The following is a 20,825-nucleotide window of genomic DNA, read 5'->3' on the forward strand; positions in this document are numbered from 1 at the left end:
TCCCTCCAGGACTAGTGGAGGAGGCACAGCAGCTGCCCTGTGGCCAGGCCACTCTTACCTGCTCTTTGGATCCTCCTGCTTTTCTCCTCCTGGGTGCTGAAGGACCAAACAGAGTCCGGCACACGCGGATCTCCTCTCTGCAGAAAGATGTGGCTCTGTTGTTACTGCAGCATTGTCATTATTTACTCCACGCTGCCCAAAGGGTCAGTAAGAGATGCTGGAGTATTTGTGCAGTTGGAGAATGTCTGTGCTGCCCAAGGGGAAGGGCAAGGCTGTCCTGGCACTTGGAGATCCGAACCGAGCGTTCCCAGGGAAGGCGCTCGCTGCAGTGGGAAACAAGGGCAGCAATGGTGCTAAGAAAAAACACCCTGGGTAAGAGCAGCTCTTCTCTTCTGCAGGAGCTTCCACACGCTGAAAAAGCTGAGGCAGGAAGTCAAAGAAATAGTAAAATAAATGAAAACAGAGAAGTGGAGGAAAAAAATTCAGAAATTATCTGTCAAGCCTTCCAAGATGGGAGGAAGGGAGAGAGGGAGTGAAAACAAAGTTTGCATCCATGTCTAAGCTGGTGCTTTCTGGTCCAACAGCTACAAAGAGTAAAGCCCATACAAATTAATAAAAAAATGATATTTTATTTTAAATGCAGCTACTGTCATGAGTCATCAAAATAGACTTTGCAATAGTTACTTTGTTTTAAATATGAGGTGACGAATGACAGCAAAGAACTTAAACTACATGAAATGTCCTAAAATTAAAAGAACGAAATTTAAATATTACAAATGACAATTATCAGAAGATGAAAGGAAATAAAAATATTTTCCAGAAAAAGTAAAATAATTTTGGCCAGTAAACCCATACTAGAAATGTAAATTATTGAGATACTGCACATGAAATAGTCAAGGACTCCTTCCTGTCATTGTCATTTAGAAGATCCACAAAGCTGAAATCTCACCATTTAAATTACATTGCTCTAATGATTTCTCTTACTTAAAACCAGTCCAATACTCCAGGATGATCCGAGGAAGCAATGCTAAATTTCACTTCTTCGTGCAGTGGGGCTGCTGCTCTCAGTGTGTGACCAGGGAGCAGTGACCACCTGGGCCTTCCCTTGCTCAGCTCCTCAGGGCAGGGCATTTCCAGCAGGTCCTTCCGTGGCTGTGCCCGGTGTAGCAGCCAAGGGCTCCGCACAAAACCCTCCAGAGTGACTTCAGCTGGTGGCTGGAGGGGAACCAGGGCTCAGCTGAGCTCTCCTCAGCCACCTGCGGGCAGCCTCAGCTCTCGAAGTGCCACTGCTGCGGAAGGGACCCGTCGCAGATGGCCACGGTCACGTAGCCCTTGTGGCTCAGTGGATCCACCACCTTCAGGCACTGCCCCACCGAGACCTGGTACAGGCGGTTGTTCTTCTGGAGCAGACAGAAAGACAGATGGGATTTATTTGCTACAACTTCTGTTCTCCATTGTCAGACTGGAACTGAAAGTGATGCCCAAGGAGAGGGGATGCTCCTTCCTGACAGATGGGCCTTTCAGCAGCCTCCCTGACACACCAGACCCACAGCAGCACTGGAGTACAGCACACCCCATAACCACATCCAGACTTTGAAACAAAGGCTCTTGTGTCCTCACAGGCCCCCAGTTGGGGTTTTGTTTATACCACAGTTTTTTAATGAGGTGGAGAGATGATCAAGCCCATTCCCCAGCATTCAGCAAAGACAGAGCCCACAAGGCTGTTGTGGGCACAGACAGGTCATTGAATCCTAGAATGGTTTGAGTTAGGAGGGACCTTAAAGATGATTTAGGTCAAACTCTCCTCCTGTGGGCAGGGACACCTTCCACTAGACCGGGTTGCTCCAAACCCCAAACAACTTTGCCATGAACATTTCTAGGGATGGGGCATCCACAACTTCTCTGAGCAACCTGTCCCAGCATCACACTACCCTCACAGCCAAGAATTTCTTTCTAATCTCTAACTTGAACTTGCCCTCTGTCAGTTTAAAGCCATTCCCCCCTTGTCTTATCACTCCATGCTCTTGCAAAAAGTCCCTCTCCTGTAGCCTACAGCTTTCCTGTAGCCCCCCTTAAGGCACTGCAAGGATGCTTTAAGGTCTCCCTGGAGCCCTCTCTCCTCCAGGCTCAACAGAGGTCCCTGTTGTGCACCTGACCCTGCCTTAGCAGTGCCACTGCTCCCAGCACCCACACGCTGGGAGCTGCCACACGTCGTGACAGGCCTGGTGCACAGTGGGAGCCCACAGCCAGGGCAAGGCCAAACCTTGTCCCTTGTCCCCAAGAGGGACAAGGAAACAGATCCTGTTCTTTTATGACCTTTAGAGGACTGTGCCATCTCCTGTACTAACAGCCTGTTGCAGCTGTCTGGAAAGGGCTCTCTGCACAGCCCCAGCAGCTCCCAGGGGCAGCCACCTCCTCCTCTGCACAGAGGGAGCAGGTACAGGAGAACAGCCAGGCCAGACTCTGTCACTGCTTATGGCCACAACCAGCAAAGCAAAGCAAAGCAGGAGGATGTGGTAAGAAAACACAACACTCCTCCAAAACAACCCCCCAATCCAAGTCTTGTACAACATCTGAGAGTGCACAGTTGGTATTTCCCTGTATCAATGACTCACACAATGGATTTCCCCTTGTTCCAAAAGACTTGACCTAATGGGTCCCAGCCAGCTCTAATATTCCTTATGGGAAAGGTGCCCCACACCTTCCATTTGCCTTTCCATACGTCTCTGAGCCTTCTTCAGCCCCAACTAAGCCTTTCTGAGAGGAGGGGACCAGCACATGCAGTACAAAGTGCCATGGTGTGCTGACATTTTCCTGCTTCAGCTTCTATTCCCTTCCTAATCAATCCTAGTATTTGACTGACTCTCTTTCCTTGTGGATCACTGATGAGCACCAGTGTGACCCTGTGATCCACCTCCCACACCCACAGTGGCCACAGCAGCTCAAAGCCCACATGTCACACATGAAGTGCAGATTCTCCACCCCTGCCACAGGCACCACCAACAGCCACAGGCACCCAGTGGCCATTCCCTCACTCCTGTAAAATCCCTGCCTGCAGACACTGCAGGATCTGCAGTGCAAACACTGCAAAAGCTGCAGGATCTTCGATAACCTGTGCTCAGCAGAACTGTTCAGCTCGCTATTCCCACTGCAGCTGTGGCAGTGCTGTGCAAGGGTCAGGCACACACAGCCCAGGGCTCACACGGTGTTTGCCTCTGTATCTCCACACATCCTGGGCTGCAACAGGACTCGTGGGACTCCCCTTGGGAACTGGAGCTGCCAGCAGCAGCGTGGTGTGAGCCTGAGACAGGCTGTGCTGGGAGCACCACTGGCTGTGCTGGCAGGGCTCTCTCTCCCTCCCTTTGTTCAACCCTGTTGGTGCTACAGACTCTGTGCTAGGCTGAGGGCATGTGAGAGGCAGCCTCTGAGTGAATACCCAGGAGACAAATTCCGTGTGTGAGCAGAACTCAGTTTTGTGGAATTGGCCACTCCAGGCTTTAACAATTAAACTAACAAGATCAATTACAGGGCAGAACCAACTGCTCTGCCCTGTGCTTCTTCAAGCACTAAGCAGGAATCACCACATGGACTCCTCCTGTCTCCCAGGCCTGCAAACACAACACAAGAAAGCTCTGGGATGGATTTTGTTCTCTCTGGCATATCCCAGATGAGCCACAGTGCTGTGGGTGGCTGTGGCTGGCAGAAGAAAGGCTCAGTGGAGCTGCAGAAACCTTTCTATGTTGCAAAGGGCCCGCATGTCCCAGAGCTCAGCAAAAGCCTTATTAAGACTGAACTGCAGCCATCAAAGCCTGTGCAACTTCTGTACAGGCTGCTTGAGCCATGGGCTGGGCCTGGTACAGTGCAGCTGCCTCAGTACATCTGAGGCTTAGTCACAATTAAACTCAACCCTGATGTCCTGTTAGTGCTGCTGTCCCTGACTGAGACATTGGTGACAAGCAATGTGCCACATGCCAGCTCTCCACTCACCCCAAATGTCCACTGCTGAGAGCCACCAGAGCCGTGGCACTTCATGAGGCGAGGGGGGTCGGAGGAGCGCGTTTCCGAAACGTCCAAGCAAAGAAGATTGTTTAAAATCAGCTCGTGATCCTCATTGTAAATCCAGACCTGGCAGAGAAGAAAGACGTTTATTGCAATGTTTCAGGGCAGTTTCCTTGAATCTTTTGTTCACCTACAGAGGAGATGCTTCAACATCTGGACGTCAGAGATGGGCCTTGCAGTGAGTGGTGAGAACTGAAGGCAGCCCCTTCCCTGGGGCCCACCTGCCCGAAGCAGGAATGCACTGGTTCAGATTTGCAGCTTCAACTGCAATTGAGTTCCTGAATTTAAATGACCAAAGAGTTTCTCTGTGACCACACTCAAAACCACTCAGCCCCAACAAGCAGCAAGGACACACTCAAGCTGTCAGTCTGTCCTCTCCCACATGCTGCTTGAGCAGAGTAAGTATTTTTATTCTTTATTCACACAGAATAGTGTCAGGCACCTTCAGTTTCTGCCGTTCATTCCTCAGGCACAGCTGGATGTTCAGGGAAGCAGGAACAGCAGCCTGGTCCAGCTGCTGATTCTCCCTCGCTTGTTTAGCTCCTTCAGGCCTGCAGAGACCTGGAGCTCTCATAACCAACAGGAGACTCTAAATCCCAAGCCAGAAAGCAAAGAAATTAAGAAACTTGAGGATGTACACCTCAAAATATTCTGGGTTACAGAGGGGTAGAAGAAAAGAGAAGAAAGTAAATGGAAACTGTAGCCCTGCAGTGCAGGGAAGACCTGGGACCATTTGGCCCAACATACATTGACAGCTATTCCAAATGCACACTGGAGCCCTGGCACTCACAGGGCAGCTGGAAAGCACTTCCCAGCCCCTGGGGATGTTGAGCAAGGCAACTCCCTTCCCCCTGACTTGTGAGCCTGAGAACAAGAGGAACTGAGCCCCTGATACCTGTCCCTGAAGTGCCTACAGATACACAAAGTTCTTGTGGTGTGCCCTGTTCCAGCCCTGTTCCCATTTCTCACAGCTCAGTGCTGCACTTGCCATGCCCACTGTGTATTCTTTTTCCCCATTAAGTCTGCAAGAGTTTCACAGTCAGAGTATGGAATATCAAACTCCAGGCAGAAAAGTCAGGCACGTAAATTTTGATTTGTCTCTTTTTTTGGCCTATGAAACTAATCCCAGCCTTCTGGAGGGTGCTGGGATTTGGGCCACAGCCTCAGTTGGACAGCACGACTGGAAAGCACACAGCTCATTATCACAGTGACTACTACAACACAAGGAAGGCCTCCTTGGAAGGGATGCAGGGATCACATTAAAATTTGTCCCAACCTCAGGCATTTTGTGCCTTCTAAAATACTCTTTTCTGCTTAAACCCTGTCATGAAATAGAAAGCATGGCAAGAATAAACAGGGAGGAGAGAATGGAGAAATGGCAGGACTTGCCAGAGTGAATTACTATTGGAAGAATAATGGTGGAGCCAAAGCCAAACAAGAGATGGACTGGTAAGAATGGAGAGAGGAGACTGCAGTGACACAGGGGACAGATCTTCAATCAAAAACTGAGTAATGGCAAAGAACACAAGACAGTGGTTAAATCCAGTGTGATACTTCTCCAAAAAGGCTTACACAAGACAGCCAAAATTAATTTCAAACCAATTATGTGATTAGTGTAGGAAACAAAGGAAAGAGGAAAAATAGGCCTAAATTTGGTTCCATCCAGATTAGAGTATCACTATGAATTTGCAGATTATTAACAGATTCAAGCACCAGGAAAGCAAAGCCACCCCATGAGGTTTCTTTGTTACAACTGCAAGCCTTAGAATATTCCAAAAATTATTAACTAATTTTCTGCTGAAGACTGAAAGGATAATGTTCAGCTCTTGTTGCTAAAGACTATCAGGAGCAACAGCCTCATAAAGGAAATAAACTCCTGGCAAGCAGCACAGTATCCGAAGTCTATAATCAGAAAGGTGCCTTCCCAGGATTTATGTCTCATTTCTGAGAGCTCTCTTATTTTATCCTCCTATGTATTAAAAAACAAAACAAAAACAAACTGAACCATTAAAAAAATCTAATTTATTTAAAAAAACAGAGGCAACAGAGGTGCAGGATATTTTCAACCTGCAGGCACTTCCAAACTAGCAGAGTTAGGAGAGCATCACTGTGAAGACTTTGGTTTCTAAAACTGGGATTTGGTCCAGTTCTCACACTCAGGGAAGTAGCATTTTTAATTGCTGTCCACCAGAAACTCATGGCAATGATCTGCTCCAAAGGTCCAGGGAAAGCTACTGGCCATCTCCACTGGTGTCAAACAAAACCAATGTGGTGCACCCAGAGTATAATGGATCATTTCTGTTTTCAAATAAAACCTAAATGGCAGATGTTATGGAAAAATCCACTCCCCATAATGAAATTTATCATAGTTGTAGTTAAATAAAATACTTAATTTGGTGAATGCTGTAGGACTGGCCTCCTTTTAGCAGCTTTTTCTCCCTGCCTCTCAGCACAGGCAACAGGTTCATGAAAGGTGCATGGACACCTTCAATCAGGTGCACAGCATGTGTTACAGTAGATCTAGTGGACAAAATAAATGGGAGGAGGTCCAAAGTATGAGCTCTGGTAATCTAAACTTTTTTTACACAGGTGCAGCTTAGGAAGAAATGGATGTTTAATTCAGACCCCTCAAAATGTAGTTTAGGCTATTTACAGATTTAAGACTGAGGCTTCCTAGGACTTTTGTACTTTCAGGACTTTCCTTCATCCATGTGACTCAGACAAATCCCACAGCCTTCTCCTGAATTTCAAAATGATATTAAATAAGCCAGCAAACCTCTGCCTACCCTTTAGCTTTCAGAGATCAGTGGAGTGCAGCAAAAGGCATGGCTGGCCAACTGGCAAAGCTTTGTAGATAGACTTTTTATTCTGATCTGCAAATTTCATTGGTACTAATGAAACACATTGAAAATTTTCAATAAATTCAAGACAATAACTACTGCAGAAACAGCCCTTTATCTGAAAGAAAATCCCTGCCATGACCCATGGAGTATTCCAGTACTTCCATCAGTTACAATCTGTTGCTTAGCTTGGCATGGCTATATTATTCTGTCAGTTTGGAAAAGACAAAAATTCAGTTTAAGAGCACAAAAAAGCTGCCTCAGCCCTGAGGAGGAGACGTGCCCAGCCATTTGCACCATCACATCCATCTGCAGATACTTCAGCTCCTGTTATCATGGACAGCAATGGCATCACAGCACCAAGCAGGCAGTGACAATCACCACGAGCCAGGTTTGGTGAGCTGTAATCACTGTTTGAAGCTGTTGCTCCTCTGAAAACCCAACATCCTCCTGAGGTCATTCCAAAGCAGATACGTGCCCTCTGCTCCACAGCTCATGTGCCACTGATGCTTCATGACAAATATTAGAGGGGCCAAAGAACTGTGCCTTCAACAGTTTATGGAAAAGCAGCAAGGCTGAATTTGCACATCTTGACGCTCACTCCAGACATGTGCTGTGTCAGAAAAGCTAACTAATAGCCATGATCTAGAGATTTAAGGAGAGAGCTCTTACAGAAGAATTGCACATGGGAGCAAAACCCTGCAGTTTCTGAGTCTTGAACAGCTGGTAAAGGACACAGTCTTACATTTATTAAGTGCTATAGGAATGTTAACAGACCTTTTCTGAAGTTCTGTGCTTGAGTATGTTTTTCAAGGTCCAGAGCACAGATGCCTCTTCTGCCACTTCAAACCTTTGTTCTATAAGATCCCATCACCTCTTCCACTTGTGCTATTTCTAACAAAATTTTGTTACTTATTCCTAAATTTCTGTCTGGTCCCCAGAATTAATCCAGACTGTTTCTATTACAGTTAATGGAGCATCCTAGTTTTCATTATAACTTAAAGATATAATTTTTAATCTATTTTCTAGATATGAGAACCACTTCTCTTCTTATTTTCTTTCTATAGCAAAAATATGAACTGTCATATCAGTCATATCAAGCCTGAGAAAACAGGACAGTGATATGTGCTTGAAAATGTTCACCTCCACTTAATGATAACCAACTACAGTGAAAAGGACTGTCCATAATATGCTGATACAACTGAAAGCTACAGAATACCTGCTATTTCTTTTAAAACCCAAGTTCAATGAGAATTTGAAATTCCTTAGCAGCCATGAAGGCTAGAGAAAACAAAGCAAGCATAAGCCAAAGGCAAAACAGAATTGCTTTTAAGGCCAGTCCCATGACTTTAGAGAGGCTGGTCAGCTCTCACATGCATTCACCAGACCAAACACAAGCTTTTTTTCTAAGACAAAGGCATAAAACAGATCATGCTAGAGCAAAACCAGCTGAAAATGCCAAAAAGTTGAGTGAAACAATGGTTAAAGGCTTCCAATAGTCAGGATGTTTCTTGCTATTTTTATAAGCAGAAGCTGCTAAATAAGTGTCATCTTTCTCTACATTGTTCTCACATATCTATAGCAAGATTGTTTAAGAGGTTATGACAGCCAAGTTGGCTGAATGCACTCTCGGGATTTATTAGGAGAACAAAGTAAGTCTAATAGCAGAAAAACAGTGTTGGTTGACATACTTGGTTGGAGAACAGAATTATTGTGAAATAACAGGTTTTTTATGAGAACTAATTGCTAAATTTATCACTAGTAAACCAGATTCACAAGAAAAGAAGCCAAAGATCAACAGAGCACAGATTTGTCTTTCTCAGCACCAAAGGGATAACTGAAATTTGTTCTCCTGGATTAAAAATAAAAATTAAAAAAAGTTTTGATTTGGAAAACCAACAGAGTTTCTCCTTCAGGCACGTGGCATTTCACAATGAGAAACTGTGTGAACATCATGCCCAGGCTGTCTCACCCGAAGACAGAACAGCTCAGAAAGCAGCAGTGCAGCTCTGGCACTGCAAATGTACAGTCCCTTGGTGATGATGGTGCCCATCAGTCACTATTACACCTACACAGCCCTTTATTAGCAAGACTTGCTGACTGTCTTACAGCTAATGGAATAGATCAAATAGGAAAACCTCCATTCCCATTCCAGCTTTAATTAATCCACCTTTAACACAGGAACTCGCAATTGGGTCACAGTGATGATTTCTTAGTGCTCCAGAGGTGAAGTACAAGGATGTACAAGGATGTACTTGTACTTGTTCCTATTTGACAACTGGACCTGAAGGCCACGTGTCTCTCTTATCCAGAGAACTGCAAACACCCCTCTGTCTTCCTCTGTCACACTCAGCTGCTGAGGCCACAGGCAGGAGGCAGAGAGCCCCATTAGGTGACAAAGCACACAGCATTTGGTTGGGACTATCACAAATTTTGGTTGTGATAGATCACAAAATTTTGGTTGTGATATATCATAAAAATATCACAAACTGCTTCCACTGCTGCAGTCTCCATACCCTGAACACTGTTGCCTGTGTCATAGAGCATCAGCTTAGGCCAGAATAACCCACCTTTACTAAAGCTATGCTGCTTTACATCCCATAATCCATTTAGTCTGTGGCTTTGATGACTTTTCCTAGATCCAACCTAGCTTAGAATTGGGTCCCATGGGCTCCTAAATCATAATGTTCTCAGAGCAGTTCTTAGCTATGTAAGCCTTTATGGCATTAGCTGAAGATCTCTCTATCCTGGAGACTTTTTATCCAAGTCCTGAGTTTCTGTCACCTGAAAGAAGTGAAACAGCAAAGGCTTTGTAGTGACACAAAAATTCTCATTATGTTTTCACATCTGTCCCTAATTAATCCCCAGATCAGCAATTCACCTGTAGCCAAGGAATCTTCTGAATTCCTTTTACCAACAAATCAATCATTTATCCCAAACTACAGCCACTCCAGCAGCAGAGGACTGGCTGTACAGAACACAAACACCAGCAGGGCAGCAAAGGGCTGCTTTAAAATGCAGTATGAGGAACCAACTGAAAGAGCTGCTACAAATTCTCAAGTGCCAATCAGTGGATTATGAACCCATCAGGAGCCACTTTAGGGCATATACAGAGATTGATGCTATAAAGACAGGAGATTATAACATCCAACACTCAGCATCAATAGGAGCTCCAGAGTGTCCCTGGCCAGCCCTGTGGTTTGAATGACTCTGTAAGCAGCCTGTCTGCTGATGAGATGTCACACCAGGGCACTTTGCCAGCAGGAAAACATATTGGTCATTCTAAAGACATGAATTCCATGTAATTGGGAATCTCCTACCTGGTTCTGATCATTGTAGTCACATTCCCGAACCACCACCAGGCCTCCTTTCTGACTTGGGTGGCCCTGGGCAACCAGGCATTTGTTGGTTTGGAGGTGATACAGCTATGAAAGGAAAACAGTTTATAGTCAGAGTGTGCTCAAAAAAACCTCAGTCTGCACTTCCAGTAATTAAAAAAATCTTCCCTTTTAAAATACCATTCTGTTTTTCAGATAATTTGGAGAAAAAAAAAACTGCATTAAACAGTTCCAATTTGCTTTCTAATTAGATCAAGCTTTTTCTCTCTGGTACAAGTGCAGTACACACATCCTGGCTCAGCACATGCTCACTCTACTCTGTCAAGGTTCTTTGTCCTCTTCAGTCTCCATGGAAGTCTAAGGCCCCACAAATTCTGCTCAGGAACATTGACTGTACTGTATAAACTGCATTTTACTACAGTCTAGCTCAAAGATAAATCTCCTCCCACAGCTTCTCTTCATGGAACAGGACTGCCTCCCTGAGAAAGGAGAAGGAATTACTGAGATAAAAACAACTTCAGAGATTTATGTTGTTTGCAAATTGATTTTCAAGAGCATTTATATAACTGAAAAGCCACTGTTATCAGCTATGGTATTTTACTGATGGATCAGAGAACATTTTACATTTTACAAACATCCAAATGCTATTTTTACTCTAATGCCCTACCTAGTCTGATTTAGGAGAATGGTGTATCTGAGGACTGAATTCAGGTCAGAAGCCTGTCCTGTGATGCAGAACTGTAAGCACCTATCATCAAAGCAAACAAGGGAGCTCTCAGCAAGCTGGCAATCTCTCCTGATTTGAACAATGATGCCCTAAGAGACATTCAAGACATTTTCTGCTGTACAAAGTTTAGGTTGTTCTATTTCAACAATCAAAAAATCACTAAGATCTTGATGTACGCCCACTCAGGGAGACAAAACACCTCTGATTCTGGCTTTGAATTACACACATGCTCTGAACTAACTGCTGGCCAGCAGATGACTTCTTTTCAGCCTGATTATTTTTTTTTGCCCTGACGTGGTGGGGATCAGGCTCTTCAGGCAGCAAACACTGCCTGCACACTATGAGCTGAGAGATGGCAGGGCCTCAGATCTGACACCCACATTAAAAATACTTATTTCCAATCTGGAGCTCAGTGTAGAGGAAAAAAGAATTTACTGTCCTGAACTCCAGGCCAGGCTGATTAACTAGCCAGCTGAACTCTATTATGAAGACATCTATAGCTGTCTTGGCACTGCTATTGACTCTACAAATTTTTAGAAACCAAAATACACTTCCAGTAATAAAAGGAACAAACTGCTCGGTCACATGATAGCAACAATTAGTACAAATACCAAACAATATTTTTCACTAAACACCATTTCTGGAAATAGCTGTCCTAAGGCACATCAACAATCGCCTTGAGTGCGCCATGTTTCTCCTGTTCCCCACACACATTTAAAACAAATCACACAAAACATTCCAAGTAACATTTCCTCACACCCCAGATCTAGCACAGATCTCATTTTCATCATTCCTCACTCAACAGAAGGCTTTTCAACCAGAGAGTAGATGAGTTTTGTATGATTTTTGTCCTTTCTTTTATTGGCCATGATGGCCAGCACTGGCTAACACTGGTAACAGCTGCAACCATTTGTGATCATTACATTTCTTCCCAGCTGTCAAACCACCACTTATCTGTGGCCCAATTAGTTTTTGAGAATAAACTGAGATTTGGAGCGATTCCTCCCAAATCCTAAAGAGTCTGGCACACAGTGGTGACATTGGCTGATCATTCTGTTCCTTGCAGGCATCTGGAAATAGTTTATACAACCATCAGAGCCAAAGCTGACTCTCTCATACAATGCTGGGTATAATTCTTGAACCCCAGAGAACCAAGCCAAGGAAATGCATTTTTCTGCTTCTGTTCCCCATTTCTTAAGGGGTGCACAAAGTTTCTCTCAAAATTAAACCGTGGTAAATAATTGCTAGGAAGATTTAACCTTAAGGGTTGCTGAGATATTCAGATCCCTCAAGTAGCTCTCTCCAACATCAACAATTCCTCATTCAAATTTCTGTCTGAATGAAAGCAGAAAGCTATGACATTTTTAAAAGGAGAAAAAAAGGTCTGACTAGGGGAGTAACAGCATCCAGCAACCAGGGGAATCAGCCCATTGTATCAGTTTTATTCAGGGAAACCACATAGCTTCACAGCTTGGCGGGGATATTGCTATAAAAATACAGCACAAATTGAGGATTCCCAGACAGCTGCTTCCAAGGAGAAAATCCAATGGTGTCAGTAGGTCCTTCATGAGCACAGCTCCTCCTGACTCACTTCTTGCAGAACCAGCAATTGTCAGCAGCTACTGCAGCCCGTGTTCCCTGTGAGGACATCACTACTAAAGGCTTCCAACTATTGAGCTGAAAGGGAACCTGCTATCCATAATCTCTGTGCACATGAAGCTGTTTATTCCAGAGCATTCTCTTCCACAGGGAAGACACTGAGAAAGTTGTCTTGGGTTTGAAATTATCCATTATTTTTGGGAAGTATAAAAAGCACACATCGAGTGAATCTGACCCTGGAAAGAAGAGATGCAACTGTCTAGTGTCTCTGCCTGCATACAAACTCATAAGCAAAGGTGTCAGAGCTAAGGTATAAATTTAATCATGATTTCCTTCATGAATACACATAAAAACTTCTCTTCACTTCTACTCTGAAGAAAAAAAAGAAAGAGAAAAACTCACTTTTCGCTTATTAGCTAACAGCCAAGACTAGAAAAGCCATCATCTGCCTCGGATGCAAATGTTCACCTTTGCAGAAAATCACCCAGTAAAAGCAATGAGTTTGGAAACTAATTACACTGTCCTCTTATCATAAACCAACAGAGCATGAGTATTTGAGGCCAAATCTCTCTCTATCCAAATCCATCTTCAAAACCAACAGCCATGAAAACACATTCTAAAGACAGCAAAACTTCCTAACTCAGAACTTCCAGCTAAAAAACCTCATGGAACAGTATCTAGTCTAAGGATGACCTGAAATATTGATCAGAATGCAACTGATCTGACAAAAATCCTGTTACTTGCAAGACAGCTTGCTGCAAAACTTATGGAAACAGACGGTTTTTGTTGTATTTGAGCAAATCTTTAAGAAAAAAGTCTCATAATAATTAACACACCAGAATTCCATATATTTAAGTTTCTCTTACCCTTCCACGCTGGATTATTTTTGGTCGTTTCTGTGCTCTATTAATAAAAACTGGCTGTGGAGCTTTGGCATTGGGCCCAGATATTTGCATCTCAGGATAGATGTTATCTAAATACCACTTAAATGACTTGCAGTTCAATCTCTTCCTCAGTTCTACACGGTCGGTGATATTTCCATAGCTCCTCATCCTCAACTCAGGTCTCAAAGCAAAATACTGCTCCTGTATTTAAGAGAAACAGGTTGGGGAAAAGGGGAGAAGAATTTCAGATTACTGATTCCCATTTTTCTTCCTGTTTCCAGAACTCCCACAATTTCATTTTATTTTACTATAGTGCTTTCAACCAGTAGGTTGGAAACTGGCAATAGGAAATGGCAATGCTTGGCTTGTCACAGAAATTGAGATTTAATCTTGCCTAACTCTGAGCTAATCTTTCTAAGTGAGGGGAGTTTTTGATGAAGATAATTCTTGGGTACAAATTTGCTGATCATTTTTAGATGCCAACCTGGGGAAGAAACAAATCAGCCCGACTTTATTCAATTTGCAATACAGGCATCCTAAAATCAGTAAGTAAAAATCAGATGCACATATCATTAACAGCCTCACCTGACAAAAATTTCTTGAAATTATTTTGATTGTTTTCATTGTTGTGGGATTCCAGTGTGTTTTGTCTTGCACAGTTTCCAGCCTTCCAACTTTACAAATGATTAGGGTAAAACCATTCCAGAACAGACCTATAAATGGGACTAACATCATAAAGTACAGCAGAACCACACCTTATTCATGTGAATAATCAGAACTGTCTCCTGGGCTTTCTGGGAAGCCCAGTTCTCTCCATTCATCTGCATCATCTCCAAAAAAGCTCCCACAACGTAATTTTTTTCATTCTATTTTATGATGATGCTCAGAATCTTACAGGTCAGGTGAAGACAGATTAAGATTCCAGCCCAATCTCATGTGCTGCTTGACTCCCATGCAGAGACAATGGGGACAAACAGGAACTCATGAATGTACGACATGGCATGAATACTAGTGCTACAACTAGGAAAAAATCCCCTTTTAGCATTTAATTCCAGGTAGATTTACAGAGCCCACAGAAAAGGCATTGTATTTGCACATTAATTTGTTTACTAGGTACCACTTAGAATTCAATTTTCAGGGCACTGAACTCTGGTGTTTTGCTGGATTCATCTCTAGGGGACATCTGGAATCCACCCACCATGATGTGGTTCTGATAGTTTTCAATTATTTCCTGCTGTCTGATATTCAGATGACAGCATCACCTCTGGACAAGTCTCACATCTCTCTTTATCATATCCTTGAGCATTTGGATGTGTTTGATGTCTCACTGCTATTTTAACAGCAGAGGAAGGGGAAGTGTGTATTTGCTGTACATTGGACTGTTGGCCAGCTCTAAGGAAGTTTGGAGAGAGACTCGATATCACAATCTGGGCTGCTTCAAAAAGTAGCTCTGCTATTCCAATTTCTTCTTTCCTGGCTGAAGTTCAAATGTTGGTATCTGACCTTTCATGTGTTATTTATTACCACTGTATACATGAACTTACACTTTTGCATTTTGCTCTTGACAGTGATGAAAATTTTGCTGAATCATTTCCCTTATGCCATTTCATTTATTAAATACTGATATTTACTCCTTTAAGTCTTATCTTTGTACTGTGCATTGTTAGATTGCTTTGGTAAATTATATTGGCCCTAAATATTTGCATTATTCTTATAAAAATAAAAATATATCCAAGCTTGTCTTCCATACATTCTCTGGCAGCTATCAGAGAATCAGACCAGAAACAGCTGGAAAAGTTCTGGACACAAATCTGTGATAAGAGACTGCTACAATCAGCAGTTCAAGTGCTTGCTGGATAAAGCAGTTCAGCTGGAAATTATAACAAAAATCAAGTCCAAGCTTCAGAGAAAGCCATCATTAATCACAAAACAACTGCCCAGACATCAGCAAAAGGGAAAGTGATAGATCAGAACTACCAAAGCCTTACAGAGATGGAAATGGAGATAAAAATTAATGGCCTCTAATAGGTTCCTCAAACTGAAGATCAAGACAAAGGATGGGGAATGAAACATAAACCTCTAAAGAATATAAAATTAATAAAATATATCTTGTATAGAAATTGTAGGGATCACAGGAGCTGAGCACACAGCAAATCCTCTGGTCTCAGAGGGCAAAATGTCATTAAGGATCTCAGAGATGAGGGACTCAGAAACATCTGATCTATGCTTAAAAGCATCAGTATCAAGATCTGAAGAAAAGAAAGGAATACATTTGCCCTTGAATGCAGACATTAATCCTGATCTTCCAGGGCAAGAGAGACTAAGAAGCAGATTGCTAATTAAAACAGAAAGCAAACAAGTAGCCAAAAAAAAAATCCCTGTCTCACCAACATGGAAACTACCTGAAGGCACAGTACACAGCTGCCATGTAATACTCATTTAGACACAAAGCAATGTCGAGCTCCCAAAAACTCATCCATCATATTTTACTTCACTAAAAAGGCATAAAACTCAATCTCCTGCAGGCAGTAAAGTAACAAGGAGGAGACTTGAGTATTCAAAAGCCAAATGACAATTCTACACAATTTAGGAATTCCTCTCAGAACTAACATTAGGAGTTCAGACTACAGAAAGAAAACCCCATCAGAGGCATAACACATCTCACCGTGACACAGTTCTTTGACAAACAAACCAGTTAATAACCATTTAGTAGCCTTATTTCATGACCTAGAGCTGTCTCTTACCTTGTATTCATCCATCCACACATGTGCCAGCCTCAGTGAGTTATGAGCCATCGTGTCCTGTCCCCCTGGTGAGCCGTAGGGACGCCTCTTCCGGAAGATGTGTCCCACCCTGGAGCAGGGGATGATCAGCAGTCTGCCACCACACATCCAGATCTGCCCAGAACAAAATGGAACATGTTCACATTGCTCACTCATTGTTCAGACTGCTTACTCATTGTTCAGATTGCTTACTCATTGTTCAGATTGCTCACTCACTTCTCCCCTTCTTCAAGGGATACCTTGGTAGGGTTACACATCATGCAGGATTAGGTGTTAGCAATGTTGGTTGTCATGTCATGTTTTCTAAAAAATCAGATTTTTAGATTTCCATGTAACAAAATATTGTTTTTCTCATATGACCACACTTTCCACAAAATACATCATGGTCTTCAAGAGACAAACAGAAAATTTTCTAAAATATTTTGCTCTAACTCTGATCAGACCCTGATAGGTCTATCAGAAAGGATTGGAATATATGGGCTAGGACTTGTCTTGCAGATTAGGTTACCTAAATTCATTTACCTGCATGAAAATTGTCCACAATTCTGTGACAGATAATGAAGATCAGTCTTCGTCATCAAGGGAGCCTGGAGAGCTTTTCAACTAAGTATGGAAACTTATTGGACAGAGCTGTTTGTTTCTGTTAAGACAGGGGAACTCAGAAACACTGGTCCCATTTAGATGCTACATTTAGGAGTCTTTATCTGTGGCACCGGGGATCTACATTTTATTTACACTACACTTCCATTTCTTTTTTTAAAACTCCTTTTTTAACTTCATCTTCCAGCAGATTACCAGCACTGGCCCTTTGCTGGACTAATATGTTCTCCAGTGCCAGAAAATCTTCCCACATTAGCAGTTTATAATCAAGTCACTTTTAAAACTCCTTCTAGACAAGATGAAGACTCAACTTCTTTCCCACCCTCCCCCAGAGAGATGGGGACTTCCAGAAGTTCTAAATTCTCTGAACGTGCTCCAATTTTTCAAAGCCCTTTTTACTGAAACTGTGTATTACAAGATAACAACAATAATCTCCTCACACTCCACACGCTTCTACTCAGATACCTGATTACATTTATACTGAAAACTGCAAGATTTTATTTATTCAATACCCCTTAAAGTTACTCAAATGTATGAAGCTCCAGTTCTTATTTTTGAACTCTAATCTTGATTTCTCTAACTGACATATTCTTTAAAGTTTTGGGGCTTGTGTGTCTGGTTTTAGGTTTTTTTGGGTTTTTTTAATCTCCTCTTCATATCTGTCATGGTAGCATATCATTTTTAGGCAGACTCTTGTCAAACCTGTTGGTGAATGTCCTTTACAAAAGTAAAGAGATAAGTACAACATTAAGCACCATAAGTTGTTTTTCTTTCAGTGGAGTGACAGGGAAGATGGGAGAAAATATAGGAAGTCCAATGCAACAGTATTTTCAGATCTTCTGAATATGATTTTCTTATTATTTTTCCAACCAAGATGACTTCTCTACATGACTCTCAATTTAGTTCCAGAAAAGTTTACATTTCCAGGTCCTCAAAAAGGAGACTGAACTGTCCAAGAAAATATACTAAGCTTACATCTCTTAGCAATATTGCTGTGAGCCACACATCTCTAATCCACTTGTGAAATTCATGCAATTAGACATTGCTCATAAACTAATTTCAAAAACTTGCATAATTCTTCTTTTCCTGTCCTTCTTTACAGCTATTATGAAATGCCCTGCTGCCAAACCAAGAAAAAGGCACAAACATTCAACTACAGAGCTGTAAAATCTCTGCTTACCCGAAAAGAGATCTCCAGGTTCTCTCCTCCCCAGATGTCCATGCCGCTGTCGTACTGCCCCAGCTCATTGAAGTACTCACGATCCATGGCAAACAGCCCCCCAGCCATGGTGGGTGACCTAAAAAGGTACAGGGAAGGAAGTTCATTTTCTCTTAAAGAGAGAAAAAAACCTCCACACAGTAATTTCTGCTGAATCTGCTGGTCTCAAAGTCCAAATCTATAAGCCAACATAACCCAATTTAAATCCTTCAGTCACTCAGACATGAGTTCTAGTCTCAAAACATTTTCAAAAGCAGATCTGTAAGTGATATTTGTGATCTTCCATTGTTCCAATACCTATAAATCATATTTCTTTACCTGGTAAACTTGGGGAGAAGGTATAGGACAGAGAAAGAGGCAGCTTTGTTTCATCACTGACTCAATTATGTTTACTGGCAAGTTTTACAGTTTGTGTATTTATACAGATGGTCCCTCTGGCATTTCCCAGTTTTTCACCTTGCCTGTATGTTACTATAATGTGTTCTATTCTGTAAAAATCTGCATATGAGCCACACTGTTCAGCCTCTAGATTGAATTGCTACTATATCACAACACTGGAATATATGGATTATACAGGAGTTTAATAGAGTAAAAACACTACAGAAAAAAACATGGTATGATAGTTGGAACGTCCAATGGGCTGGAAAAAGGCTTTTTCCCATCCTTGCAAAAACCCCATGTGTTGAAACCAAGCCTAGGCCAAGATTTCATTATTTGTTCTCACACAAATTTCTATTACAGTTTCTGTCACCTTAAAAACTGGGTTCCTCTCAATTTTATATTCTGACACCAAAATGTTTAATTGTGGAAAGTCTCTAAAATGCAATACTTTCTGTTGGATGAAAGCAATTTTCAAGGTTAAATAGCAATCTAGGCTCCTATTTCAAAGGAGGCAGAGACCTTTAGGTAGGAAAAATCACTTTCATACTCAGAAAAGGTAATCTTTTCAGATTCACTTGCTTTAACTATGAAGTTCTCTGTCTTTTTAGCAAAGAACGTTTTCATAAAAGTGAGTTGAAGGAACACAACAACAGTGTTGAACACAGCAACAGCTAAGCTTCAGCCACTGACCAAATCAAATGTGAGAATAGCTCTTAACAGAATAAGGATTTTAACACTCAGTGCTGATTCCTCACTCGGATTTTTTCAGTCTGTCCTTTCCTTCAGGTTCAGAAACTGCCATTCTCCAAACAAGCCAGTAAAACTGTTAAATAACTTAGCAATTTTTCTGGCTTCTCAGAGAAAATCTTGGGATAGGGAGACATGGGAAGGCAGAGCTCTCAGATGATAGAGAACCTTGTGCTGGAACTGTTTGTGGCAGCAGAAATGCTCTTCATTTACAGTCCAAGAAAAGAGAGAGAAATGAAAACCCAATTTCTGATTCAATTGGCAAATCTTATCCACAAGGAGTCAGTTTGTAAAAAAAGGGAAGTTCCTCCACCTGACAAACCTGAATTCTGTACTGAGATTGATACCTGCAACTAGAAAAAGCACAGTGAGCTTCTTGCCTTTGCTGCAGTAGCTCTGGTTCTTTTCATGAGGGGATTATTCACTTGGGACAGTTCTATTCTTGTATCTGAACTATCCATGTCTACTCCTAATAAAAGGTTCCTGCTGGCACCATTTTACATCAGCTACACATCAACTAGAACCAGATATTGCCAGTTCTGTACAGGTCACAAAGCCATCAATGGTTAAAAGATAAGGCAGGTAACTTTCAAGTCCCAGTGTTGAGCTTCACTGAGACTTTTGTTTCAAAACAACCCTCAAAAGACAGCAAAAAAAAATCCTATTACCACAAACAGATTTTTCCAATCTAGTAATTCTTTAGCATTTCATCACAGAAATTATATAGTTCGTGTTAGTGAGATATGCAGGCTACTCCTAAAGCAAAGGCAGTATCAAAATTATCATTAAGCCAGGTACATCAACAGACTGGAAACAAAGATCAATGCACGGCTCAAAAGTGAAATTATTGGACAGATTTAATACAGTCTACCACAAGCGCCCTCAGAATTTTGTCTCCAGCAAAAGCTACTATTGTATAAGCATTGTCTAGAAGTGTGCCTTCTTGACCTAATAAAACAGATATATCTAATTCATTATTAAATGCAAGAAATTAAAGTGAAATAGTTTTGGTTGCTATTCCTGTGAAAAAGGCATGTTGTGTGTGTGGCTCTACGCAGATATTTACTATATGTAATATGCTAGGTAGAAAAGTTATACTGTATTAACATTAGAATAATGTAGTGAAAATAGCTTTGTAATTAACAATAAGTTGTAGTATAATAGAAGCTGTGTATGTGTGTGATACTTTTTAGCTCAAGAAGAAAAATTCCTCAGCACAGAGATAACATTCACAGGGGCCCCTAAACCTTCTAATGAAGAAGAATTTATGGCCTCTTATCCACAGAACCTAACTTTCTCAAGGACGTATACTCTCATGTGTTTTTTTAATTAACAGAAAGCTTTTGTGACAAGAAACGGCTGAAAATTACTTGTTTTACATAAGATATGAATAGTCATAAACCGAAGGCTTAAAAAGGAAGACTTCTCTTTGTTCTGGGCCCTTCTCCTTCCTAGCCTTTGTCTGGAAGGGAGAGGGGACGGTAGTCCCGGGCTACCTTCTTTGCTCTTATTGTCTCATTATTTGTCCTGTCTCTAAAAACTTTTTGAACTTTTATTATTGTATTACTTATTTTGTAACCAATTTGTACTCCTTATTAAATTTTCATAAATTTCAAAAAGTGAGTTATTGGCATTTATTACAATTCCC

General features: G+C 42.0%; 1 protein-coding gene across 4 annotated transcripts in view; it reads right to left on the reverse strand.

Moving 5' to 3' along the window:
- Nucleotides 1-609: 609 nt before the first annotated feature.
- GALNT11 (polypeptide N-acetylgalactosaminyltransferase 11) overlaps nt 610-20,825 on the reverse strand; it is a 48,004-nt gene continuing 27,788 nt past the window's right edge. For all 4 annotated transcript variants that reach the window (XM_063416197.1, XM_063416207.1, XM_063416190.1 and 1 more), the window contains exons 7-12: nt 18,011-18,128; nt 16,192-16,344; nt 13,430-13,648; nt 10,220-10,324; nt 3,988-4,125; nt 610-1,400 (exon numbers count right to left, since the gene is read on the reverse strand). In XM_063416197.1, coding sequence (XP_063272267.1) covers nt 1,269-1,400; nt 3,988-4,125; nt 10,220-10,324; nt 13,430-13,648; nt 16,192-16,344; nt 18,011-18,128 — 865 coding nt within the window. In that variant the 3' untranslated portion in view covers nt 610-1,268. The remainder of the gene's footprint in view (nt 1,401-3,987; nt 4,126-10,219; nt 10,325-13,429; nt 13,649-16,191; nt 16,345-18,010; nt 18,129-20,825) is intronic.

Source organism: Prinia subflava, chromosome 1, assembly GCF_021018805.1.
Source record: "Prinia subflava isolate CZ2003 ecotype Zambia chromosome 1, Cam_Psub_1.2, whole genome shotgun sequence".
In the NCBI taxonomy this organism is placed as follows: domain Eukaryota; kingdom Metazoa; phylum Chordata; class Aves; order Passeriformes; family Cisticolidae; genus Prinia; species Prinia subflava.